Source organism: Centrocercus urophasianus, unplaced genomic scaffold (genome assembly GCF_019232065.1).
Source record: "Centrocercus urophasianus isolate 14NV4802_14NV808 unplaced genomic scaffold, USGS_Curo_1.0 seq_12, whole genome shotgun sequence".
NCBI classification, from domain to species: Eukaryota; Metazoa; Chordata; class Aves; order Galliformes; family Phasianidae; genus Centrocercus; species Centrocercus urophasianus.
In genome coordinates this window covers 44,498,635-44,526,086 of record NW_024884364.1, presented here as the reverse complement: position 1 = coordinate 44,526,086, position 27,452 = coordinate 44,498,635, and the positions used below count along the sequence as shown (strand labels likewise).

Sequence of the window (27,452 nt, the reverse complement as noted above, 5' to 3'; positions counted from 1 at the left end):
AACTTTTACTTGATGAATTCGTTTTCTTCTGTGATAGGAGAAGAAACAAATAATTTGTTCTTTGTTCTGGGCTGGTGGTGTGTTAGGTCTGATGAGAAGCTACTCCAATTCATGTGGTCCTTTTTGGCTGAGGGCTTGCTGTATTTATGACAGATTCCTACCTTGTCAGCCAAAGAACAAATGCTCTCTCATTCTACCATTTATTGCTCTTCCAGCAAATGAAAGAACATATTGCTTTCCTGGCTGAGTTGTTGTTCCCACACTAGAAGAATCTGCAGTTCAGGACTGCAGGAGCAAATTTTCCTTCATTTTCAAAATGATACAAGTAGATTATCTCCACTACAGTATCAGGTTTTGATATAGTTAAGTGTGGAAATCGTGCAAATAGAACTTAATCTGAGAACCAGACTGGTCCCATGCTTTCTTTGATAAAGGCAGATGAAGATGAGAGATTTCTTTAAAAGTGGTCATTTATAATGCAGCGTATTACATGCATTAAAATATGCTAGTGTGTGAGGAATACTTGAGAAAGCTATTAATAAAGGATGCATAGACATTGGTGAGAGAGATACAAGCACAAAAAATTGTGGTTTCTTGAATTTTGATCTTGTCTCTATCAGTGCTATTTGGCTTCCCTGGGGCAAGCTGATGAGGCTTCAGTTGCCAAAAGCAGCTGTCTCTGCTGTGCCCTGGGTTTCTGGGTTTGTACCTTCAAAGAGGTGAGTCCCAGATCTGTCAGGTGTTGCTGGTGTCCTTCCTTCATTCAAACATCAAGTCCTCAAATTAGGGATTGTTTGGCAAGTTGAGCATAGGCCTTTCTAATCTTGACTTTTTGGCTCTTGTGAATACTGTTAAGATATTTGGTGTTCTGAGACTGTTTTGCTATTGTTGGTTTCTCTTCATGTATGTTTGGCTTTATTGAGCATTCCAACGGATACTGTTCTAGTACTGCTTTCTCAGAGCTGATACCTAAAAACATAATCTGTACATATTTAATTTTCTTTCTTTTTTTAACAAGCTCTTAAAGTAAGCACTGCTGTCAAAGTGATACCAAAGGAATTTCAGCACTTGACTGTGAAAACAGGTAAGGAGAAAAAAAAAAAAAATTGCAAGTTACTTCTATTGGAATTTCAATCATATATTTTTATATCAGAGCAAACCTAAGTTAATGTAATCTGGCTATTTTTTTTTTAAGATCCCTTTTCTCTGTTATTATTATTATACTACAGAAACTAGCGTTTACCTCATAATGTCTATTACTTCATGAGTAATGTTGATTAGTACTTCAGGATGTCAAAAGGTTCTTTTCTTTCTTCCCTTGTTTTTTAGCATATGCGTGTTCTTTGTGCATCAGAAATATTTTGGACGTAGTATTCTGAAAGGCATGTTTTTTTTTTTTATATTACAAATGAAATGTAGCATCTTATTGATAAAAGCTCTTCTCCGGTGTCAAACAAGTATGTGCTGTTTCAGTAACTGTGTAACTATTCTGAAATTGACTATTTTTTTTGCGATAAAGTGCCGTTCACATTTTCCATCAGGAAGTTTAAGGGTAGATAGCCTTTTGGCACTTAGAATACCAACACAAGCTTTTGTTCCTGGGGCTTTTCTCTTGCAAAACCACCTATGATTTTTCTTTCTCCAGCTCTGATATAACCTTCTTGATGTAATGCTGGAAAATTTTAATTTTGGAATGACATAGTGAAAACTGCTTAGCTGCTCCAGAAACTTTCTGTGCATTCAGTTCAGTTCATCAGGTCTCCCTTGCCCTCCCCTTTGTTAGCCTCTTTCCTGGAGTGGTAAGAATGTTGGGCGTTTCCCAGTGAAATTAGAATCTGGACCTACTTTCTTTTTCTTCTGAATAAACATTTTTACTCATGAAGATTTCCTTGATTAAGAAAACCGACTCCAAATGTCTGTCACAGCAGTTCTGTCTCACAGCTCGATTTATTCATGGCTGCTCAACAGCTGCATGCTTCATTTCCCAACTTAACTCTTTCTTTTTATTTTCAGCTTTTTTTTTTTCCCCTGGCTTCTTCCCAAACACTTGGCAGCTACAAGCTGTCCTATCAGCTCTTTTTCTTAGAGTCACAGAATCATTAAGGTTGAAAAAGACCTCTAAGGTCACCTAGTCCAACCATCTTGAACAACTGCTTCTCCTCTTATGCAGACAGACGTATATATTCGCTCCCTTCTGAAGGGAAAAGGAAGTCCATTCAAAAAATCAGTTCTGATCTCCCTTGTCTCTGTCCTCCACATTTTGCCCAGGAGCATCCCAAGAAGAGGAGGCTCAGGGATGATCTTATCTCTCTCTACAACTACCTGAGGGGAGGTTGTGGTGCGGTGGGGGTCGGCCTCTTCTACCATGATTCAGGCTGGGCGTTAGGAAATGCTTCTGGTGGTTAGTGGTGTTGGAATGGACTGCAAGGGAGGTGGTGGAGTCACTGTCCTTGAAGGTGCTCAAGAAACATATAGATGTTGTACTGAGGGACATGGCTCAGTGGGAAGCATTGGTGGTAGGTGGACAGCTGGACTGGATGATCTTACAGGTTTTTTCCAACCTTGGAGATTCTATGATTCAAGGAGTTTTATTTTCACTTCAGCAATTCCATTTTTGGTATGCTTAGGAAAAATAAAACGCTGCCACCTGCACATCACCGTTGTCACCATCATTTTTCCCCCCTACTATCTTGCATCTCCTCCTGCTCCTTTTCCAGTTCTGCAGGTTTTGCTTAGCAAGGGAGGCAGTGTAAAAACCATACATGCTCAGCATCTCTGAAAGTCTGTCCATTTTATTTAGACTGCTAAGTGTAAGATCATTGCTGGCCTTGGACTTCTAGAGGATTAAGGGATCAAATTTGTAAACATTTAAATTTTTGTCTAGGCCACCAATAAGAGATGATAGATGAGTCACTGCAGATGATTTAAACTAAAAAATCTTGTTTTGTTTTCCTTATCAGTGTAGCATTTTTGCACCTTTTGTAAGACAGTTTTCCACTGAAGTCTCCATCCCATAAAGCATGGAGGCCCCAGTTGTCTGTTACAGACAGAAGTTGTAGATTCTGCGTAATTAGAAACATTAAAATGAAGTTGAGCTGGGGGAGGGGCTGGAAGCAGTTAAACAGCCGAAAAGGGAACCTTCATATTCTCCTGTGGTTTGAGTGAATAAGTAAGTTTACCATCAGGCACGATTTTAATTGGTCCAGACCAGGCTGCTCAGTTCATTGGGCTCTGGTAATCCAGGAATCATACAAACTTTAAAATAATAAATGTAATCAATTTACTCAACAACTTTGATTTTTGTCTTGGTTTCATGTTAGTTAAGCTTGTTTGTTCATAGCAGTAGAAATATGAAAAACTCATGAACCAAGTAAATATTTTTGTATCATCTTGAATGATTGTTGTATATGTGTGCAAACCTACACCTTACACATGAAATTTGCAAAGAGGGAGAGTCCCACGATGCCAGCACACTGCAGAGAAATGCTGCCACATTGTTGTTTGCATGCCTTAATAACGAACTACCTGTTTTACAAGAGTTTTGTGTATTGTTTTTCACCTTATGAAAGATTCACACTATGGCTAGGTCTGGATGTTGTGTAACTGCAGCCTTGAATTTCCTGATTTTCAGGAGCTTAAAAGAAAATCCTTGGCAGTAGTATTATGTTGCTATATTTTTTTATTTGCAGTCTTTTCAGGTCTTTCTCTTCCTTTTGCGTTTCTCTGTTTACCTCAACAAGATGTCCTCAAGGACAGATAAAACGTCAGTTTTACCTGTCTTTTTTATTTTTCCAGAAGAAAGGCTTTCTAAAAGAAGTATGAACAGAATTACTATCTCCATAAAAGGAAGAAAATTGGATGGTTCTTAAGCATGGCTTAGCTTGGAGAGGATTTACACTTTCTAAATGGCATATATTTAATAATTGTGCATGTAATTTAATAATCAGCAATTGCAGTATTTTGAAAAATTGGGTCATATGGCTGTAGAGAGGCAGCTTCTCCAGTTGTATTCTCAGGAAGTTTGACAGAGAGCAGGATTATCACACTGCATATTTTAATGGTAATTCCCTCTCCTTTAATTGCTTTTATAAGAGTTTGTTGCACAGAAACCTGGAATGACTGTGAGCCAGTTTGCTGGTGACGATAATCTGATAGAACTTGGTTTATAAATGTTTTTTTGTATCTCTGCCAGCTGCATTTGGGTTTATTACATCCAAAGCACCAGCTATCACTGTGTGACCCTGAAAGCCATTTCTTTTGTTAAGTAATAGTGTGTGGCTGTACATGTGGCATATGGTATTTGTTATGCTCTGTATGCCTAAAGCCTCCTGAGTAAGGCCTATGCAGGGACACAATGCGAGCCATTAAAAGGTCTGTATTTGCCAGCTGCTACCACAGGGAGCTCCTGCCCTGTTTGAGGGAATCTGTTGTACTCTCAGGCAGTGCTGTACAGCAGCTGATGATAAATGTCTAACACCTATCTGAGGGAAGCAGAAGCTCTGAGATTTTTTTTCCCTAAACCATGACACCTATCCTCCTTGCTTCTCTGAAGTGTTGTGCCTTGATTAGCAGAACACAGCAGGAAAACGTAAAGATTCACTTCGTGAATTTGTGGGATCACTCATACTGTTGCAATACCTGGAGGATTGTTCTGTGGGTTGAATTTGAAAGCAATCACATGGATATATTTTCTCAAGATTGCTTTATGTTAGCGAGGAGAGCAACAGCAGAGTCTTGTAAAGAGTATGTAAACTGAGGAACAGCCTCAAGGAATTTCCCAGAGAAAGTAACTCAGCACCACTGTTTTCCTATTACATAAAATCTGGAGGTGGCAGGATGTTCAGAATTCACACAAATAAAAGAAAGAGATTTTTACATTAATAGAAATGTTTTTGTCTTAGCCTACAAAACTTTCTACTGTTCCTTAAAATGCCTTTCTTAAAATGCCATGCCTTTGCTGTGTTGAAGTAACTTCAACCTGATGTATTAAAAATTGCTGTGGGTACAAGAACACGGACTTCTATACTAATTAGTTGAAGTGTTTAGGAAGGACCTAAATGTTTGTGCTCTGGAATCTGGGACAACATATAGACATCTGGACCAGGAAAAAGATGTTTTCTGTGGGAAGTTTATATTATTCCTGTGTTGCTTGCCAACTCTCTTTTGTCATGACTGCCTCCAGAATTGCTAGCCAGTGCTGTCAGACCCATTGCTTCCTCTGCTCTGCAACAGCCAAATCAGAAGATGAAGTTCTGACTAAGCTTGGGCTTTTAAATTTTTAGAACATTGACACATTACAGAAACAAAGGAGAAGGAGAAGCAAAAACATATCGCGTGAGATAAGCAAGCTCTCACATCCGCATTTGCTAAAATCAAATGTACACTGATGTAACAGCTCTTATTTAACATATTATGTGCTAGCAGTTCTTTTTTCTCTTTCAGCTGCTCAGGAACCTCATGCACTTAAAGCCAGGCCCAGATCCAGGTACCGCTTTCATTTCTGTTTCAAGATAAGATGTACACTGCCCTGATGTTAAACGCGAGGTGTGATGATGGGTGTTGCCATGTAAGTTGCAGCCCCCTGGAGCACTGCATTATGCCCTGTGGTCTCTGCTTGTAAGGCCCTGGCAGTTCTACCTGGCCACTTCCTTGGGGTGATGGCTGCCTCCAGCCCTACCTCTTGGGGCCGTGGCAGGATGGCAGGAGCCCCCTGGCTCCAGGAAAGGCTCAGTGCTGTTCTGCTGTTAAACTCTGCATGGTGGCTGTGCACAGATGCAGTGCCAGTGGCTCAGCTCTCCTGTATGAATGAGTGCATCCTTTGGTAGCTATGCTTATGCGTGCGTGTGACTGGTGCTCTTAACTGAGCACTAGAAATGGCAGCCTGCTGGATTTGGATATTCTAAGGAAATGAGAGATGTGCCAGGAGCTACTGTGTATAAATGGATTATGTATTGGTTTTGGCTCTTCTGGACAGTCAGATCATGCCTTCACCTTAAAACTTCTGTTTTTCAGTTTGTCAGAGGGCTTCAATTCTTTTGTTAGTCAATTAAAATAGTCAGGAGTTCTTTCCTTTATAAGCTTGTCAGAGTTTGCTAATAAGAGAAGACCAGCTCTCCACATAGTGAATGGAGATGGAAATTCCCTGTTCTTAGAGATTCCACCCAGAAAGGTTGAACCACCTTGTGTGCCATTTTTCTGCTGACAGCCATTTTTGCTTTTATGCTGTTTTAAATTCTCTTGCTGTGTTGCTGAATCATAGAATGTAAATAAGAAAACAAAACAAAACAAAAAGCGTAAGGCTATTTTATGCAAAATTCATGTAAAAGTTCTTCAGACATAAAATGCAAATGCTTAAATGAGTTTGAAAAATGCTACTTGAACGTGAGTGATGATGTGATGTATGTCTCACATCTGACTTTATGTCACTGCTTCAATGCAGAAGTTGGACTGGACATCACCAGGTACATCCTTGCACCCAGCCCAGGAGCCTGGCTTTTTAGCATAAGTTGGTGAGGTCTGCCTACTGGAAGCAGAGATTCGTTGTCACAGGGTTCTGTGTTACAAGGTTTGGGTTAGGTCTTAAATGGTAATGACATGGAATTCAAAGCTCTACCAACATAAAAACTTCATTATCAGCAGAGGTTTTTATGTCAGATGTAAATTTTGAAGCAATTACAGCTTTCACTCTTGTATTTATTAAAGTTTACATCAAAAACAGGATCAGCATTGCCAAGTGTCTGTCCAACTAAATAGCTGTGTTCTAACAACAGCCTGTTTGGCAAGAAAAGATCTGTTTCCCATTAGTGGGAGTTATTTCTGTTCTACTCAAATGTGGTTTTGGTCTTGCCAGTCATACATAATGTATTACAGTATGTATAACATCTCACATTGTCAATGCTCATTTTGAACAAAGCCCTTGATCATGCAGAAAAACTGGTAACTACAACAACTGAAAAATATTGGATGCTATTCAGCAAAATCAGAGCTCTTACCAAGTGCACTACATTGGGATTACATGATATGGACTTATATGGGATGGCCTAGAAGGGTGTTCTGAGACGTGCAATTGACCACTCTAGATTGTTTTGGATCCATTCAGTTTTTTTGGATTTTGTTGAATTTGGTGACTGTTTACTATGAAAAATAATATTCTGGTAGCTAACGTACTATAAATGACTAAATATTGCATACAGGAGTTCAGTTGAGACTACACCTGTATAAATACTACCCTTGTAGTTGGGAAAGCAACAGAAACTGTAATGAGATTTTTTTTTTTTTTTTAAACCCAGATTTATTCAGAATAGTCACTACAGTTATTGTTGTGGCAGTTGAAGTTTCATGAGAGGAGCCAAAAACCTTAGAAAGAATTAGCCCTCTTAGTGTGACAGGTCCATTTCCCCACATGCGTAGTTTCTTCCCCCTGTTGCCAAATAAATCCGCCTTGTTATAAGGGGAACTGTTAGTCAGCAGGGCAAGGGATTTCCACCATGAACTCAAGTTATTTTTAGGTACTATTCACTGTAATTGTTTAAAATGAATTTTGTAATAAAATATTTTCTGCTTTTTTTTTTTTTTTTTTTTAACTGTTTTTCTATAGGTCTTATTCTAGCACATCCATAGAAGATGCCATGAAAAAGGGAGAAGAGCCCCCTACTCCACCTCCAAGGCCACAGAAGTCACATTCCAGAGCTTCCTCTTTGGATCTGAACAAAATATTTCAACAAAACACACAAGGTAATGTTTGCTTTCTTCCCTTCTTTTGAGACCATTTAGGTTAGTTGCATATTTGGCGAATTGATCTGTTTGCACAAACGTTTGACAATATGTGCATATGGTTTTCAGTGCTGTAGACAGTAATGTATAACAGAAGAGATTGAGCTTTATGGCATTACATCACCAGTGAGGGGGGAAAAATCACTCTATTGCCATAATTAAGGTGATTATAATATTTTCTGGCACAATAATGAGAAGCTTAACATATGGTAGTCTGTCATCACTAACTGTTTATAACTAGTCTGGCTGCTTAGACCATTTTCATTAGTAAATACAGTGCATTTGATTTTTATTACTATTCATTATTTGTGGCTCAAAATCGGGAAGAAAACCTGGAATGTTTAAGGCAGGAGAAAGTGAAATTTGTTATATTCAAATGTTTTTGACATTCAAGTCTTCCTTACATGTAGGGGCCATCAGAAACCATTCATTGGCTAAACAGGAAGGGTAATTTCTTTTGACGTGGATGCACGTTGAGGGGAGAGAAAGACGTATGATTGTGGCTGGAGGGAAATAAAAGCAAAACGTACTCCAGTGCTTTAATGTTGAAGCATTGCTTTTGCACTGCACAGCAAGTGGTGGAAAGAGGAGCTGTTTGTTCAGGAGAGCAGGCACCCAGCTCTGCTGAACTCTGGCAGTGTCCCTGAATTGGGCCAGAGGTTTATGCAGCGCACACCAATCGTCTGCCTCAAGGACTAGGTTAAACATGGTCATGTTTATGCTTCACAGGAAAGCCAAGGTCTGACTGTGTCAAGGAATGTTTTAACTGGGTTCTCTAATGTGGCTGTTGGAGTAGGAAAAAAAGAGTTTTGTCTGTTGCTGTATACGACTTCTTTGTGGAAACATCAGACAGAAATCAAGAGTCCTGTTATGTGTGCCTAACCCTGAAGCTCACCAGCAGTAAAGAAATTTTGTTTTGCCCTTACACAGTGAAACAATTCCTGATCTGTGACTGCAATTCCTGTTCAGGGGTCTGTTGCCCCTAATTTTGATTTCAATATGCATAAAATATATATCGTGAGAACAAATAGAGCCAAGTATGCATTTTATAAGGCAGAAAATCTTCTCAGATTCCAGATAAAATGCATAACTGCAAGGGAGTTAACTTGGATTTAAGTTTCTTTTGGAATACAAATGAAAAGAGAATGTAAATTCTCTAAGAAATCGTTTTGTGAATGAAAAGTAACATCTTGCTTTGAAATGGATCTTCTTGAAAGTCACAATTACTGTGTTACAAGTAAAATAATGATTTCTTCCGGGCAGCTTAACAAACTGGAAGTGTTGTAGAATATGACTGAAGGAATGGTTAACTCACTGATAGATTTTTGGATGGCTTCATCACTGGAAAAGGGACAAATAGCTAAAGATAGGCAATATTTTGTTTAGAAAAGAAAAAACTAAAAACAAACAAACAAACAGACTCCCCCCAGAACTACATACTTTGGTTATCCAAAAGCAATTCATTATACTTAGTTCAAATTTATAGATAAGTAAAACTGGAAAGAGAATTGGCTTTAGGTTGACAAAACCTGAAATATAGTGCTACCAAATTGAGGAAATGTGAAAGAGGTCTCCCAGAGGTTCAGCTTCCTCCTTTGCCTGCAGGGTCTTGGCCTGTAATTTTTTGCTGTCTTGAATGTGCCCTACTGGTAATGCTAAATGTTTGGGGTGGTTGTCTTTCAGTCCCTTCCAATGGAGCTCTTCTATTTTGTGTCCAAAATGTAAATACTCCCTGAGTGAGGATGTGGAGAAATTTGTAGCCTTTGTGGATTTAAAGAACAATTTGTTAAACAATGTATAGCCCTACTAAGGGTTCAATTTCAAATAAATTTGCATTATCAGTAAAGAATTAAATCAAGCCATCCCAATACACCCAGATACCACAGTGCATGTATCTTGCTTTGCTCTCATTAAAAATGTCTGTATTGGAAGTAGTGTTTTCAGTTCTTTGTTCTGTGAAGAAACGTAAGCATGCATTTTTCTGATAGTAAGCCCTGAATGTTTGTTATTCTGTAGCATCTTATTGATAATAAGTCTTTATAAAGATGCTTTTTCTTCTCCCACTTCTCTTGTTTTAACCACTGCCCTTTCTTCCTTCTTTCCTTGTTGGATTTGCCATTCATTAGAAGTTCCAGTCTCATCATTTTGTGTATTCAGACACCTTTGTCATCTAAAGACAGTTCTTCATGGAGTGGTCAATTTTTAGGAGCCAAATGCTTCAAAAAGAGAGTTTTTAAAAGAAACTGAGAACTGTCACCTTAAACCCAAAAGCTCTAGAAGAGCAAGTGGCATATGCACACAGGTCAGGTAAATTGCAGACACTTGTATAATAACAAGCTGTATTTCTATTTCTGCAGACAGTATAAATCATGATGTCAGAATAGTTTCCATCTGCAGTTGGAAGATACAATTAAAGATTTTCAATATAGATGATATGATGGCAATGTACTATGTAGGTTTCTTGGTGATTGGGATAATACAAGCTGGTATAAATATCAAACCTTATGTGGTTCTACCTGCATGCTAGTTAATTACTTTCCTGGTGTACTCTTGACTGAATGTTTGTTTTGTTTTCTCCTTGTCTTCCTTTCTGGATCTTCAGAAATAGTCTCATTGTGTCCCTCTCTACTCTGCCCTTGTAGGGTGCCGTCAAGAGTACTGTGTCCAGGTCTGGACCCTCCAGTCCAAGAAAGACAGAGAGCTGTTGGAGAGGGTCCAGGGGAGAGCCACAAAGATGATCAGGGGACTGGAGCACCTCCCCTACGAAAACAGGCTGAGGGAGCTGGGCTTGTTCAGCCTGGAGAAAAGAAGGCTGCAGGGTGACCTCATTGCAGCCTTTCAGTACCTAAAGGGAACCTATAAACAGGAGGGGAATCAACTCTTTGAAGGGGTTGATAACAGCACGACAAGGGGAAATAGTTTTAAGTTGAAGCAAGGTAAATTTAGGTTGGATGTCAGGGGGATGTTCTTTACAGAGAGAGTGGTGAGGTGCTGGAACAGGCTGCCCAGAGAGGTTGTGGATGCCCCGTCCCTGGAGGTGTTTAAGGCCAGATTGGATGGGGCCCTGGGCAGCCTGGTCTAATATTAAATGGGGAAGTTGGTGGCTCTGCCTGTGGTGGGGTGGGGGAGGTTGGAGATTCATGATCCTTGAGGTCCCTTCCAACCTGGGCATTCTGTGATTCTGTGGGTCTGTTATAGCTGAGCCACAAAAATTAGCAGCTAGAATTTGAATGGCTGGAAGGCCATCCCTTCTAGATCCATTGTATTGCTAGTGTCAGTGCAGAAAAACAGACACTATAATCGGCCATTTTAATAACATCCCATGTGATTAGAATAATTCCATTCTGGTGCATTAGTTTTTGTCCTACTAATTCTTGTTCAGTGATAATCCTGATTATGCGAGTCTGGTGAATAATCTGCTCCTGTATGAGTGCTCAGTAGCATTAACTTTTATTTTCAGTTCCTCACTGGTCATATTGGTCTATGGGTATTGCTTCTTACACTGCAAAGCTATCAGTGGTCAGGAATGTTGCTTGGTGTATTTCATTTCCAAAGGGCAGAAAAAAAAAAATCTCTTCAGGTAAATTCAACCAATAGTTATGGCAGATCCCTGTTTGGTTTGATTTTCACAAAACCATAGAATGGTTTGAGTGGGAAGCGTTTCCCTTATAGGATTTGTAGTCCAACCACCCCACAGTGAACAGGGACACCTATAGCTCCATCAGGGTGCTCAAAATCCCTTCTAGCCTGACATTGAATGTCTCCAGAGACAGGGCATCCATCACCACTCTAGGCAACCTGTTCCTTTATCCTGTATTTTATCATTTACTGAGCTGTTCTTCTCAGTTGTGAGAGAAAAAAAAAAAAGCATGTGAGAATAATTCATCAGGTTATATGGCATGCTTGAGAAAATATTAATAATAATAATAATACCGTTACCATGTGGTAATATACCATATGCTGAAGAAACCTCACAAAGCTCAATGCTGGGGTTACAAAATACTGGTATTAGAGAAGCATTCTGCCTAATGCAGAACTATTTTTTTCCCTCAAAGCAATCATAGGATGCCCCTGTTTTTTGCTTTGCTTTACAGGGTGATGTGTTTTCTCAAGCACTGCACAAACAAGTTGCTACAGTTGAAGTCTCAATGTCTTAAAGAAGAGGATTTTCAAAACCCCACTGCTCCCTGCAGAGTTTTGCCTACAGTATCTGTGTAAGGCTGTTACTGTATTTAACTAGAGGAAGGTCATTGCCAAGCCAGTCAATACTGTGAGTACACATGAGAATTTCTGTTAAGACATGTTAGGAGACAGAAGACTTTTTTTTTTTTTTTTTTTTTTTTTTTTTTTGATGGTGAAGCCTTTGTGTTAGCATCTGACAGAAATTTAGCACAGCTAGATTCTCAGTGTATTTCTTCTTCTTGAATGTATAATCTCTGGCATTTGGCCTATGTACATACGAAGAAAATATTTGGCTGGGTTTAATACATTCCTGGAAAGACAACAGCAGGTTTTAGCACACACACACACACACACACACACACACACACACACACACACACACAAAGTCAGTTTAAAATATGTGTGACCTGGTTTACATCTTCATTTCTCTGCTAGCCTGCTGTCTAGCCAGATGCAAGCAGGAGATTCTAGCATAAGCCCTGAGAGCCTGCAGCCAGCAAAGCTTTTCTGCACTTGGCACGGAGGTGTCTGCAGAATCAGCTCCTCTTCAGGCTCCTCATGTCCCAGCACTGGGGTGGGGGGAGCAGGCACTGGGGGAGCCCAGCAGAAAGCCAGGTTTTCCTTGGGCTGGGGAAGGTCCTGTCTTCAGGATTGGAACTGAAAAACACATCTGCTGTCTTCCAGCATTTTGTCTGATCACATTTTCAGCCTCTGAGAGCTACAATTGGGCCATTGTAGGCAGTGAGAGCAGTCAGGGGCTTGTTAGATTGATACTGATGCCTCTGAAATATAATTAAATACATCTGTTGTGGAAAACGTTTTATTTCCCACTTAGTTTCATTTCTGAAGTGCACAACTTCTTTTAATTATCAGTTCTGTAGAACAAAAGATACTTATTTGGAAAAGAGTATTTGCTTTGATGGAACAACATAGTTGTCATAGACAATGTAGTTTCATGCTGATAGGGAAGCAGATTGAATGTCTCTGTAATTCTTCAAAACAGCCCTGTAACTATTTACAAATGAATTTTAGACCGAACATTTTCAGTGCTCATTTGCTTATGAGCCTTCTCTCCTGCTGAGGCTCCCCATGTGGTGAGGAACATGAGGAGTGCAGGTGCCACTTTACTCAGACCTGTAAGCAAACCCTCAGTGTAACTTGGGGTCACTCTGTGGGGGATGTGGGCTTCAGCCTGTAACACAGTTTTGTTTCTTTCTCTTTCAAAATGTGAAGTTTTAATCACCATGCGTAGTTAGGAAGGGAGGAATGGGCTAGTGTTTTACCACAAGTACTGCGTGGAATATGTTTTCATAAAATCATAGAATGGCTTTAGTTGGAAGGGAGACCATCTGATGCAACTCCCCTGCAATGAACAGGGACACCTACAACCACATCAGAGTGCTCAGAACCCCGTCCAGCCGGACCTTGGGTGTCTCCCAGGAGATGCACCTCCAGGTGGGTTTTCCTACCTACAGCCAGATCTGTAACCTCTACCTGCATTGGCTGGGCTTGTTATGGCTGCCAAAGAAGAAAATGTCCCATCTGCTCTCAGTCTTGTGGTTACAGAAGGGAGACAAGGGAACTGGTTTATTGGTGTGCATCATCATTTTTGTGCATGATCCAGATGTGTCCCCACATCACTTCTGTGTTCCTTCGTATCTACCACTCTCACTCAGTGTAAAATGGTACTTTTGTTGTATGGCTCAATTGATAAGTAGTGCCAGAGGACTTGCTATCAGCATCTTTTCTTCATGCCTTTGAAGAGCAAGAATCCTCTTTTGGATGATTCTGCTACTCCCTCAAGCACTCCTTACTTCGTTCAACTAGCACAACCTTTCCTCAAATGTATGGGCTTGGGAATGTTTGTTTTCTGAGTGTGGAGATTTCTGAATAGTAGAGGTCTGTTGAGATGTCTTTGTTTTTTATCATAGTTGCATATCCACAGCCAAATTTTATGTATTTCTGGTTTTAGTCCAGATATCAAATAAAATACTTATGTGTTTGTGTAGGAGAGAGGGCTTGGAGAACTGAGTGCTGGTGTACTGTCATACAATAGAAACCAAGCCGAGTAGTTACTCTGTAATACCATTTTCAGCTGTTTTCAGTTACATCGTATTTCTAGCTCAGAGAACAAGCCAGGGTAATTTTCTCCTCTGAGTAGGTGAAACTGGGTGCTAAAACACTTGCCAAAGTTAGCCAAGATATGTATGGTTATTGCATTATCTTCTGTATTGTTTAAACTTATTTATATTTCCTAGGAAATACCTGTATCTGTTGAGGTTAGCTATCTGCAAGTCTTAGCTACCAAAGATAAGCTTTAAAGGGATCAGGGAGTTATGTTGTTTGTGTTAACATAAATATCAGTTTTTGAATTAACATTTTGGTTCAAAATTGAAATGACAAGATGAATCTAGGATAGCCGTGCCCTTCTTTATGCTGAATTTAGATCACAGTGAGTTTCACAAAGTAATTACTTTAAATGACTCCTTCCTTTTATTGTGATTGTATTTGTCACGATTTAGTAAAATCCAACTACTCCTTGGGTAATAAATAGGGAAGAATTTTACTCGTGCTGTAGAACCGTGCTATCTTGCTTGTTACTGTCTTGTATTTATTAAAAGATTAAGTTACAAAGGTGACAGTTCTGAGGGATCTTTTTTTAGAATAGCAGTAATGGCAAATACCATTAGCAAAATATGCTCTTTGCAGAATATTGTTTGCACAATATACAAGAGTTCTAATGCTGGCTTGATCAAACTAGGAGGGCAGCAGTAAGTGAAGTCTTTGTAAGGATTGTAACAACAATAAATAATTTATTTATTTTCACACATAAATCAAAACACAGAGAACATAAAATTCAGCTGACATTCGTGCTACTTTTTCTCAGGCACCGAACTGCTGCAAAGAAAATATTGTGAAATGCTTTCGTAACATAAATGTTGTATTTATTTTTTCTTATGGCGGGAGTAGCTTCTTTCTTTTGGGAATCAGCCCCTGATCTGTTTTTGAAGCTGCTGTTTCCTTCCAGTCCTGTTCCCTTTCATAATATATGATCACTGAACTGGGCTTATTCTGAATAAAATATGAGTGTCTTCCCTCTGATTTGCATGGGAGAGTTTTATGACTTTCAGTCTTCTAGAATTTTTTATGAGGGATGTAAGGTTTACAGCTATTAAGCTAATTTCTTTGCCCATCTAGAAAAGGGGTATATTTATATATATTTATATATGATTGGATGGACGGGAGGAAATAGTGAGGACGTAAATGAATGAATTGTTATTAAATTATAGGAATCTGATGGGGTACCTTGTTTTGCTGTTTCTAGATTTTGAAATTTGTGAATATCTCTAACAGCTGAGTCAAGAGTGTACTTTTGTGTAAACTGGGGCAAATCTTGCCAGCCTTTCAAGTCTGTTTATTGGCAATTTGTCTACATTGAACTTTTAAAATGATTTTCCTCATTTTTCTAATGTTTCTAGGATTGAGGAATATAGTGTGATTTCATTCTGTTGCAGGTTGTTAAAAGTGGGAAGTATTTGGATGAAATTTTAAACGCGAAAAGTAAAGTTGTTAAGGCTGAAAAGTTCTTGACTAGCCCTACCATCCTCACAGACCTTGGCCAAGCTATTTTCAAGGTCCTGTTTGGCTCACTATAGTCTTTGAAAACAAACAAGCAAACAAACAAACCTGATCTATCATAGAATAGCTTACAGTCTAGGTTAAACAGTTTTGCAAGAAAGAATCTCATATTTATTTCTCCTGTGGCAGAAAGGGGGGCAAGTTGTCTCCCTTGTAGGAAAGCCTCAGCAGATGCAGATTTCCTCCAAAGACTGAGGTGGGGCTCAGGGATGGCGGCCTATTGCTCTTCTCAATTTCCGAAGTTCTGAGGTGATCTCTGCTGGATGTGATCACAGGCAGCAGGAGCATGTGACATCCCTCTGGAAGCCTCCAGCAGGCCCTCTGGGATATCCTTGGGCTGAAGAACTCTGGCAGTATGGATCCGTCAGAGCTCGGTGGAGAGACTCTGCCTCCCTGTGGGTGGAGAACGCAGCTAAATGGGAGGGAAAGAACAAAGTCATGAATGATACTGTTTGTGGGGCAGGAGGGAGGTGGTCCCCAGACAGAAACACACAGAAAAGGAACAAGTAGAGAAAACAGTAATTTGAAAGTTGAATGGTTTAGAGAAGAGGAGGGGCAGATCATTAGGATGGATCCATGGACAAAAGTAGGTATTTCACAATCACCTTACTGGAGTCCTTCAGTAAATTTACTTTACTGGCTACAGCCCTTAAGTTTTGGGTTTTTTTTTATTGTTGCAACTTTCTGAAGGCGTGTTAGTGAGAATTCATAAATCAAATCTCTTCGGAAAAAAACTTATTTCACAATCACTGTACTGGAGTACAGGAAGGTAAATAAGGAAGGGGTGCAGGGAAGGATATCTGTTATGTGATACCCAAGTACTCCAATTTCAATGAAAAAGAGGAAAGTTTTATAAGACATAAGTAAGCACGAACTGGGTTTCAAACTTAGACTCAGAACTTCTTTCTGTGGTCTGCTTTTGGCAACAGAAGCAGGAAAAATACCTCAAACAAGTTTCCAAACTAGCCTCAGAGTGGAAGGGCAGAAATGCCAGCTTTCAAGCTACCAGGCACCAAATCAACTGGTGAGAACTCTTTCAGTATAATAATTCATTCTGTTGGGGTTATTTCTTAGAGCTGTTTCTGTATTGTAGATCATTCGCTTCCTGGCAAAATTAATTGAATGTTCTCCTGTTAAACCTGATCTGGGAGCTTAGCACCCTGAGGCTGCATAGACTGATGTGAATCTGCAATGCAGCCTCTCTTCCTTGATCCAACAAGTGGTGGTCATACTGTGCTGACCTTTGGCTTCCACCTGAAAACTATCAAACACACCAGCCAGAGGAACTCTATCAGATTGTTTTCTTTCAACTTAAGTCCCAGCCCAGCTGTAGAAGGATTGGTCTTACGAGAACAGAACAGAAACAAGAACCTGAACTTATGTCCACTTGAACGAGGGCAGTCCGGATTTAGGATTAATTTAGTTGTAGGACTGCACCATCTGACAAACACAGGGCTTTTCCTTCCTTTGGGAATGGCACCTGAGGTAAGAGGAGCAGCCAACCTATGGGTGCCTTTATATTTGTGGGATGAAGTATATGTGTAGAGCTGGGCCACTAGCAGCTGCAAGGGCCACATCAGGGTGGGCACAGGCTCCTTTGGTAGTAGTAACTAGTTTCATCTTGGCTAGAAATATGCAAAGTGGCCCTTGACTCAGGGAAACCACCCTTCATGAAAAAAAGGGCATTGCTTATGCACGCATTCAGCTCAGATGATTTGGAGTGCATTATTTCACTCGTCAGCTTCAATTTGGCTGAGGTGATACCTAGAGTAAAGTGACATAAGACCAGGAAAGAATGCAGCTGCAAAGAATATGAATAAAGTTAATATCTGGCATGGATATGTTTCAGGAAATATAGTTTTATATGCTGGTTTTCACTATGATTTTTTTAATTTTTTTTAATTTTTTAATAGCATGTGTCCAGCATTACAGTCTATTATGGCAGATTTTTTGTTTGGTTGGAAGAGGTGCAGCCAATTCTCTTACAGGTTGATCTAAGGGATCCCAAGGACCCAATTTTGTCTCACCCTAATCTTGGCATCCTTTCCTGTTGCTATACGTGGTGAGCTGAAGTCCTGTTTGCCATAGGTTTAACAGAGCTGGGATAAATCTGTTTGGACTACTTTCCTTGATCAAGTAACAGTGAAGGAACAGAGGATTTGTCTTGTGTGCTACAGAGGTTGGAGGCAGAGCAGCTTGGCTGGATAGGATGATATGCCCCATTCTCAGAATGTAGAATTACATCCTGGTGTTTGTTTTAAAATGTTAATCTAGCTTCATATTGGAAAACCTGCTTTTTTATCTAGTGTGGTGACCTGTTAGGGCTATTAAAACTTTGCGATTGCTGAAGTCGAGCAGGAAAATGGTCCTGGCTTCTTGCCATGCTGATAGTCCACTGTTATGTGTAAACACACTGAGAGATGTGGTTGTTGCCTGAAAGCCTTATCACCCCCTTTGTGGGAGTAACTAGTGCATGAAAATGCTATCATTTACAGCAATACTTGTGATGCAGACACTTGGATGTACTTAAATGTCTTTACTGGTAACTGGACAGTCCTTCTACTCTGCTATCTTTGAGACTTCATTCGCATTGCTCACTCTGGTATAACTACCACCAAGCTGCACAGCAATGACACACCTGTGGGAGTACTGGGACTGTGAACTCCCTTCCTGCAGTCTTCCTTCAGGGAGGAAATTGTGTGGGTACCTCTTGCTCTCTACACCTGCAAGGAGTGCACTCCTTTGGTGCAGTTCATTGCTTTTTGTAATTGCTTGTTTTCTTTGATGTGGGGATGCATTTCAAAATCCTGTTAAAATGGGCTAGAAGACAGGTGGGGCCTTTGCATCTGGCTTGCAGCTCCTAGGCCATTGGATCACATCACTACCATTGGAGGTGTAATGGAGGCACAGCTCTGGCTGGGGGAGAATTGGCGCTTTTAGAGCGGCTTTAGAGCACCACGTTTTTGTGGTGTATCTTGTAGGGAAATATGTAAGGATAATAGCAGACCAAGTGTTAGATAACTGTTTGAAGGGAGGTTATTCCATCTTACCCTGTGGTCCTTTTGTGCGTATCCATGTCCCTCTAGTTCTCTCTGCCTTTACGCAGGATATGGAGACTTGTCTCCAAAGAGCAATAGCACACAGCTTTTTCTTTCACCCCCAAGCTCTGGGGTGCACACCTGATAATATGACATTTACCTGGTGGCTGCTCTGTCCCGTTGCTCTTGCTTTCTCTTTGGGACCAGACTTCCTTCTCCCTGTATTTATGTTTGCTTTCAAAGCTTGAGTGATATCATCTCTAACAGCAAGAACCTATCAGTGTGAGGCTTTCCCCCAACACAGGAGGCATTCTAGAGTAGCCTAGTAGTACAAGTCACCTGCTGATATGCATACAAATCTAGGAGTATCTCTCAATATTGCCCTCTTTTAGAGTAATGGTACTAGAGGAAGCTGAAGGATGTATCATCTGCCATTAAATTTCTTTTTCATTGCCTTGTGTGGAAAATGGTTGTGGTTTTGGTTTTTTTTATAAGTTGTTATTAGTCCTCAAAATTTAACTAACTAGCAATTGTGCTCACATAAGCATGATTTCCCTCTAACAACAGGCCAAAGATGTTCTGCAACAGCAGGAATTTTATGAATATTTCATGAGTAGCTTAAGTTAGAATTTGCAGGATTAAATAGAGGAAACTGGGTCAGATGCACATGGTGTAAGCATATAACTTCTTTAATGCTGAATTAATATATGGCCTGTTTTGAAAGCTGAAGAAGTGTTTTGTTCTGCTTTTAATTTGACCATCTTATGGGAAAGAAATGTTTTCCCTTTGAAATTTTTGGTGGGGGCTAATCCTAGTAGTCTTTCAGGGCTTCACAGTGTATGGGGCTTTGCCACCACATCAGGGTGTGCTTTTCCAGCCAGATAGTGCCTCGCTGCTTGAAACATTCCCTGCTGCTTTTCTAGGTATATCAGTGAGCTGGAAGAGTTAGAGAGCAGGACAGCAGGTGCTACATCTTTAGAGCAGTGCTCAAGCTGAGGCTGCTTTTCAGTGCTTCCATAGCACTTTTGAGGGCCTGCTGAAGCATAAGCCAGCAGATTTGAAAAGATGGGGCCTGGAGGGGCTGCATACTCCTGGCAGGGCACGAGGAGCAGCTGTGGGTATTGCCTGTAGTTTGCTTCTCAGACCATCGTGGCAGCAGCGCCTAGCATAGTGCCATGCTCATTAAGCAGCTTGCATAGTTCATGCTCCTTGCCTGAACTGTTTGGCCTGCAGAGGTGATCTCCTCTCGGTGACAAGCAGTAGTAGTGGTGGGAAGGCAAGGTGCACTCATTGAATAACAACTCCCACAAGATTTTCTGAAAATAAACATTGAATTCACTGCTGTTGAAGAGTGCAGTGACCTACAGAGCATTTGTGTTTGTGTTGGATTGTGTTCGTATTCAAATATTGTTAGTGTAATAATAATAACTGCTAAAGCTCAGTATCTGCACTGCCAGTGCTCAGATAAAGGAAAGAATGATCTGAATTTGAGACTGAAAGAAAGGAAGCCTTCTTACTCTGCTGTTCATTTCTGAAGACTGATGGTGTGGAAAAGAGGTGGAAAGTGTGGTGGAGATGACATCATGCTGATATTGCAGTGACCTAATAGATGGAGCTACTTAACATAAGAGAAAGGATTGTAATTGCTTAATCTGTGTTGTTTGTTGTTTTTTTCTTTTTTCAAATCTCTTTCACACCTGTAGGTATGTTACTGACTCCCTTGGTTAACCTCAGCTGGGTTGTAATTATCCTATCTCTGCCAATGTCTGCAGTGATATTAGGCTTCAGTTTGATTCAAGAGATGATGATACAGAGGATGTAAAGGCCCAGAATACTATTCAATCATAGAACCATTGAGACTGGAAAAGACCTCCAAGGTCATCGAGTCCAACTGTCAACCCATCACCTCCATGCACTCTAAGCCATAAAACTCTTGAGAACTGTTTATAGTCAGTGTGACTGTTCTCAATGATTTCATCCATGCATTTTTACTTTCATGTCACCAGTATTAATGGTTAATACTTTTTGTCTTCATATTTTCAACCACGTAGACATTTTTAGGTCTGGTATATAAAATATGTAAATGGCTGTGCTATAACAAGGCTTGTAATGGTCTTTGTGGCTTTTTAAAATATACATAGAAATAAAAAGTGCATAAATGTAATTGCTTGTTTTAGCATTATTGTGGTGGGAAGCATTTCTATGTTTAATAATGCATTTTTTTTTACTATTCAAGTAATAGTGCAAGATGGACTGTCTTGCCTCTACCGGTGCAAGTGCTGAGCACTCAGTGCAACAGGAACCTGGGGAGGGTAAACCACCATCAGTCCTTATGATTTCTCTGGCCTAGTCCTTTTCTGTGCAGCTGACTTTGGAAAACCTCATCTATCCTGCAGTATTTTCCCATGATTGATTTTATGTATTTTAAAGAAACCAAACTGCAGCTGGACCTTTGTGATTGTTACCTTCCTTTGTGCTAGTTCACAATAAAAGCTGAAATTGTGTTATGCTGAAGAGGCCTAGAACCGACCATCAAGGGTTCATCTTCCGCCCCTTACTTCTCCTTCTCCCTTTAGAATTCCTCCACTGTATGCTGACAACAGCATACAGATGCAATATATTGCAGCTTCCCCCCTGCCGTACACCATCATGGTGCCAGCAGTGCGCTATTAAAGGTGTGTCAGCTGAAACCAGGACACGAGGGCAGTGCTGTTCAGTGCTGACTCAGGGGAAGGCAACTGGCTAAACACAGGGTTCTGAACAGCGAGGAATATGCAGCCTTGCTTTCTGGTTTGATAAAAGAATTTGAGAATAGGTTTCAAGATTGCAAAAATTTATCAATTTATGTTTGCGACACCATTTTCAGTTGATGTAATACATGAACTGCAGGTTTTCAAATGAAGTCGATAGAGTTGCAATCAGATACTCAACTCAAAAATCTGATAGTATCTTTTTTCTGGACTCTTTTAATCCCTATCTTAGCAGAGAGAAATACCCCTCACATCACAGTCACACTTCATTCATGTCATCGCTTTTTGGCACTACATAAATTTATGAGCAACTGTCTTCTGAGAGTGAAGCATGGGAGGAATCAAATGTCATCAAGAATCTCTGCGGAACCCATTGAGAGCCCATCGAGAATGGTAGCCACTGCCATCCACCCAGACTGATGTGTTTGTTTCTTAGAAACAAGGCCGCGTATCCCACTAGTTTTGTGATTTTGTTCCCTTTTTGTTAACGTTTTAACAAAAATATTAGAAATTAAAATGTTTTGTAACATATATTAACAACATTGTATATTTTACAAGTGTTTCTTCAAAAGTAATGCCTCTTGTTTTATGATGTTGTCCCATTACATCTGAGGCAGATGTTGGCTGTGTGGGAGTAGAGGTTGGACGTTCCCACTGATATTTCAATATATGTTGTTGTAGTGTGATAGATGGCAGCAGAGGGGCAGTCTGACATGGAAATCTGACAAAATTAGAAATCACAGAACCTTGTGTCTGCATTAGAAATGCGTATGAAGCTCAGGAGTGGAATTGAAGTCCTCCATACAGAAAAAATGGCACCCACTGACATTCAGTGGTGCTTACTGAACATTTCTGGAGACAAACCAGTGGATGTGAGCACAGTGAGGTGGTGGGTGGTGCTTTCCAGCAATGGTGACAGTGACAGTGGGTCACCTATGCTGGTGCAGATTGTTATGAGTGTGGCATGTAGGCTCCTGTTCATAACTGGTGACAGTGTTGAAAATCACGGTTATGTCAATGCTCATGGTGGTGACTGTATTGAAGAACAGTGTTCTGTAGCTGAGAATTTGCTCTATCAATTAGTGTTATTGTGCTCGTATCTGTTGTAGTTTTCATGGGAATAAATGGGAGGCATTACTTTTGGAGTAACTTATGTATTTGTTACCCAAGATGATTCCTGTTCATTCAGTGTGACCTGGACAGGCAAAAAAGTTGAACACCTGAGGTTTAGGCTTTTAGTTTTCTAATTCTATGGCAGATGTTTTCGTTATAGGCTGTGCTCCATTGCACATTCCCATCCCTACGTGAAGGGAACTGAGGATGAAGAAGGTGGTCAGAAGTCTGCAGCACCTCTCCTGTGAAGAAAGACTGAGGGAGATTTGCTTGTTTAGCCTGGAGAAAAGAAGGCTCCAGGGAGACCTTGCTGTGGTCTTCCAGTATGCGTAGGGAGCTTTTAAGAAAGCTGGGAGAGACTTTTGCTAAGATTTGTAGAATAAGTGATATTGATTTTAAAATAGAAGAGGTTAGATTTAGATCAGTTATGAAATTCTTTATAAGATGGTGGTGAGGCACTGGCACAGACTGCCCAGAGAAACTGAGAGTGCTCCATCCCCTGGAAGTGTTCAAAGCCAGGTTGGATAGGATCCTGGGTGGCCTGGCCTAGTGAAAGGTGTCCCCACTAGGAGCCTACAGTAGCGGGGCTGGAGCTGGATGGTCTTTAAACTCCCTTCAAACTCAGGCCATTCTATAATTCAATGAACTCTAACCCCACGTTAGATACTAAGCATCACTTTTTTAAAAGGCCGTGATGTTAAGGACAAAGAACAAAGTACCAAGCTGCATATACTCTTTTTCTGGTGTTTTTTAACTGGAATTGGACTTCTTTAGTTAAGACTCTTGTGGCTGACTGTCTTCCATCTCTGCTTTTTATCACAACATTGTGGTTTTTTACAATAATTAAATCACTGCTCATTTTATAAGCATTGGAGAAAGTTATTTCAAACAGGGTTTCCTCAGTAAAGATCAAGTTTGGTTTCTGTTACTAACAAGTTGAATGCTGCCTCATCACTGTGAATTATGGAAATAAATTTTGGTTTTATTTGTAATTAAGTTAATGTTTGTTTTTCATTTTCTCTGTTCAGCTGTGAGGTCTGGCTGGCTGCCCCCACCACCACCCGCCCTGCCCCCTCGACCTTCTGTATCTCAGGTATGGGCAAGCTTTCAGCAGTTTGCTGCGTATTGTTTGCTTGGTTATTTTGCTGTTGCAGTGGTTAGCACAAGTTGGCTTGGACGCTGTAGCCATTCTTGCTTCCAAGTTAATGCAACTTCACAGTTTGCTCTGCAATTCCGTACGTGTCCTTCTTCATTGGTCTGTGTATCCAGTGTGTTGCAGTCTCAAATTGCAGGTGAATTAAATCTCTTTGTAGTGGAGCTTACATGTACCCACTAGATAGAACTGTAAATTAAATGCTAGTAAGGCTTCTAATAGGAGTCTGATGCCTGATAGGCGTGGGCTTGATACCAGTTGTTTTCTTCTCAAGCTTCAAATGCTCAGAGGGCATCTGTTAAGGGAGCTGCAGCTTTTAAGAGTGTCACCCATTGATTTGAAAAAGAATGCTGAAAGGAAGTAAATCCCATGCCAGTGATGTTATTTAGTTTGAAACCATTAGTAGTGCTTTTCTTTTGTTTTGCTTTTAGATGATTTTTGTGTGTTGGTTTGTGTTTAGAGTATTGTGCAACCACAGCATAATGCAAAATTGATGCATTTGTGCATATCTGCATTCAAATAGTCCTTCATATTTTAGGCAGTGTTACATTGTCGGCTCTGGCAAATCTTAGACAGCAGTATGCTTCATACATAGCTCCTTTGGTGAGGTGTTTAACAGATGATATGGCCACAGGAAAGCTAACAGCCCATTACATATAAAAGCTTGGCGAGGTACCTTCATTGGGCCAGAAACTGTTATCACTTGAGTTTTGGATCTGCTCTTTGGATCTGCCTGCCTGTGAGCAACTCCTGTTGCACCTGTTGCACTGGGCTTATGGTGGAAATGATAAGGGCCTCACTGCTACTCACAACTGTACCAGCAACTCATTCCTCTCTTTCTTGCCCCTTTTAGCTGTATCTGAGTGCAGCTAGTTTTTAGCTTTGAGGACTGTAGGGTACTCTGGTTTGAACCTGCATAATTCCCCCAAGTCACTGTTAGCAGTCCTACTGCTAATGTCCATGCACCTTAGTGTACCCATCATGTTTCTGCTTGATCTGATTCATCAGTCCCTGGAGAGCAGTCTGAACCAACTACTCTCTTCCTACACTGGGTCAGGGGGAATGGGACCTTTCTAATGCCACAAACACAAGAAGAGTCCCACGTGAAATTCTCGATCCACTCCTTTCCAATACAAAAGTCTGTTTTCTGGAAAAAAAGAAAAAGAGAAGGCATGGTTTCTATGCCTGTTCAGTATTGAACATATAGCTGATACTTTGTGTACATGCATCACTTACATTTACTTATTTGATTTCTGATTATTTTTAAAAGCATTTTATTAAATATCAAAATATTCTTTTGACCTAACAAAAATATACATAAACCTAGTTCTTGAAAATGTAATAAACATAATGCTTGTCACATTTTGCTTAATTTATCACCAAATGTGCCCTTCTGTGACAAAGGTAACAGACAGTAGGAAAGCATGTGTGATAGGGTCGTAATTCAGCTTAGCTGACCCTTGCTAATAGCACGAAGGAATAATAAACATATGGATTACATTAGTCCAACGGGGCCCTTTATTTAAAGAGCATGAAGAAAGAGGGAAGGATATCCTTTCAGAACAGAGGCAGGATCAAAATATGAAGAAAAGCCATCATGTTGAAATGATGCATTCAGCTTTTTCCTGTTCCATAATTTACCAATCTCTTCTTAAATTTCCATTTTAACTTAATTTTCAACAATGTTATTGAAAATCTTATTGTATTGCCTTAACATTGTGCTGTATGCCTGCAGGTAAGTACTGCTAATGACAAATATACCTTGGAAATGAAGTGAGCCTCACGTATTTCAGGGGCTGTGCACCATGTAAGTACGCTTGTGCGTGCTTGTTTTGGCTCAGGTTGGGAAATCAGCTTATGGAGGAGGAGAGGGAAACAGTCTCTTCTGAGGACTGCAGTTTTCTATGGATGGATGAGAACCAGCGTGGACCAGTTGGCTCTTCAGAGTGAGATTAGAGAACTTCTGTGATATAAAGGCTAAAGGGCATAAAAGAAAGCTACCAAGGGATAGCTTAATTAATAGCAGTGTAGAAATAGTGTCTTGATCTTGGCTTATGGTTGCTGTTGTTTTTAGTAGAATTTATTTCAACCTTTAGGGAAACATTATTTTTCCTGACAGATCCTCCAAGGTAATCCTGCTCAGCAAGTTACTGAAATGCTGGTTAGTCACAGCATGCCAAATATCTCCAGTCATATTGCAGACTTCTTAAATTATTTCCGTATCCAGCTCTGCCACCACAGCACAGCCAGCTGAGTAATGGGGGAGAAGGACTGGATTGCTGGATGAGAGTGGCACAAGCTGAAACTGAGAGCTACTATTGTTGTGGCCTCCACTCTGCAGCTCAGTGCAGTCTTACTGTGAGAGGCTTGGATCTTGAGACGTTGAGATGAATTAGCCAGTTTATAGGGAAATAGCAGCAGGGCTGTCTTCTCTGGTGTGGGTCAGTGCTGTCAGCCCTGCCTGAAGGCCATCTAATCCAACTGCCCTGCAATGAACAGGGACACCACAGATACTTCAGGGAACTCAGAGCTCTATCCAGCCTGACCCTGAATGTCTCCTGGGACTGGGCGGCATCCATCACGCCTCTGGGCAACCTGTTCCAGTGCCTCACCACCCTCACAGTAAAAAACTTTTTCGTTATATCTGATCTAAATCTCTTCAAGCTTGAAACATTTCCCCTTTTTCTGTCACCACAGACCCTGTTAATGAGTCTGTCCCCTTCTTTCCTATAGCTTCCTTTTATATACTGAAATGGGGCTGTCAGGTTGCCTCGGTAACTCCATTTCTTTTATATTTTTCTCCATTGCGGAAGTCAGTGTTTTGTCAACTTATATCTCCATCAATCCATAACCTGTACCCAGGTTTTCCTCAGAACTTTCATCAGGCATTTCTTTAATGCACCAATGCTCTCATCTGAAATAGCTGTGGTGACTGCAAATGAGTTAAATAAAGATGGACAAAAGGCAAGTTTACGTAGTGTGGTGAGGTACTGCAATTCATTTTTCCATTATCTCTGATTTATAATCTTTTAGTTCAAATTCCAACTCATATCTCTCTGCTCTGCAAACTGTTTTGAATTGATGTTTCCAGTAAGATGTTGTGAAATGTGCTATGAAATGCTTTATTACAACCCTCAATTCATGTTGCTTTTCTTTTGAAAGAAAAAAAGAAATCGGTTTTTGCCTAACTTCTGTGAAGGGCACTTAGAAAGAGTTTGTGTGGAAACAGGCTTATATAAAGACTAGAGTTTTATTTTGGTTAATATGTTTGTTTTGAAGTGTTTTCATTTTACTACTTTGTATATGCTTATGTGCAACTTAACTGATGTCTTCTGTAATCCCAAATAGCACATCTTACACTTAGCAAATCTGTGGTAGCTGCTTGGGTTTAAGAATAATTGTGTTTGTATCAGTTTTCCTTCATCTTGTGACCATAAATGCTTAATATGTTGCAAGCTGTTGCAGTGACTTAGGGTGCTGCCCTTACCTCTTTTGCTCACTTCCCAGGACATTCTAAACCTACGGCTTTTCTGGTCTATTTTTTTTTCTTTAAGGCACAACTTGTTAGGCGTTTTGGACCCCCCGAGTGATAGTACGTAGAACAGGCAACCTACATCTTGTTGAAATATTCAGCATGGTGTAGGAATCACAATAGGAAGGCAGCAGTGTACACTGCTGATTCTCAGTGGTACAAATTTCAAACAGGAAATAGCTATGGGTGCTGTGAATAACATTCCACTGGAACTGAGCTGGAACGAAACGTGTGTGCACATCTCACATAAGCCTCTGTTATTATTTTTTTTA

General features: G+C 40.3%; 1 protein-coding gene across 2 annotated transcripts in view; it reads left to right on the top strand.

The window, feature by feature from the left end:
• Window positions 1–27,452, top strand: part of REPS2 (RALBP1 associated Eps domain containing 2) — a 95,735-nt gene that overhangs the window by 51,282 nt on the left and 17,001 nt on the right. For both annotated transcript variants that reach the window (XM_042810174.1, XM_042810173.1), the window contains exons 11-14: window positions 1,019–1,084; window positions 5,443–5,485; window positions 7,598–7,734; window positions 23,524–23,588. In XM_042810174.1, the coding sequence (XP_042666108.1) occupies window positions 1,019–1,084; window positions 5,443–5,485; window positions 7,598–7,734; window positions 23,524–23,588 (311 nt within the window). The remainder of the gene's footprint in view (window positions 1–1,018; window positions 1,085–5,442; window positions 5,486–7,597; window positions 7,735–23,523; window positions 23,589–27,452) is intronic.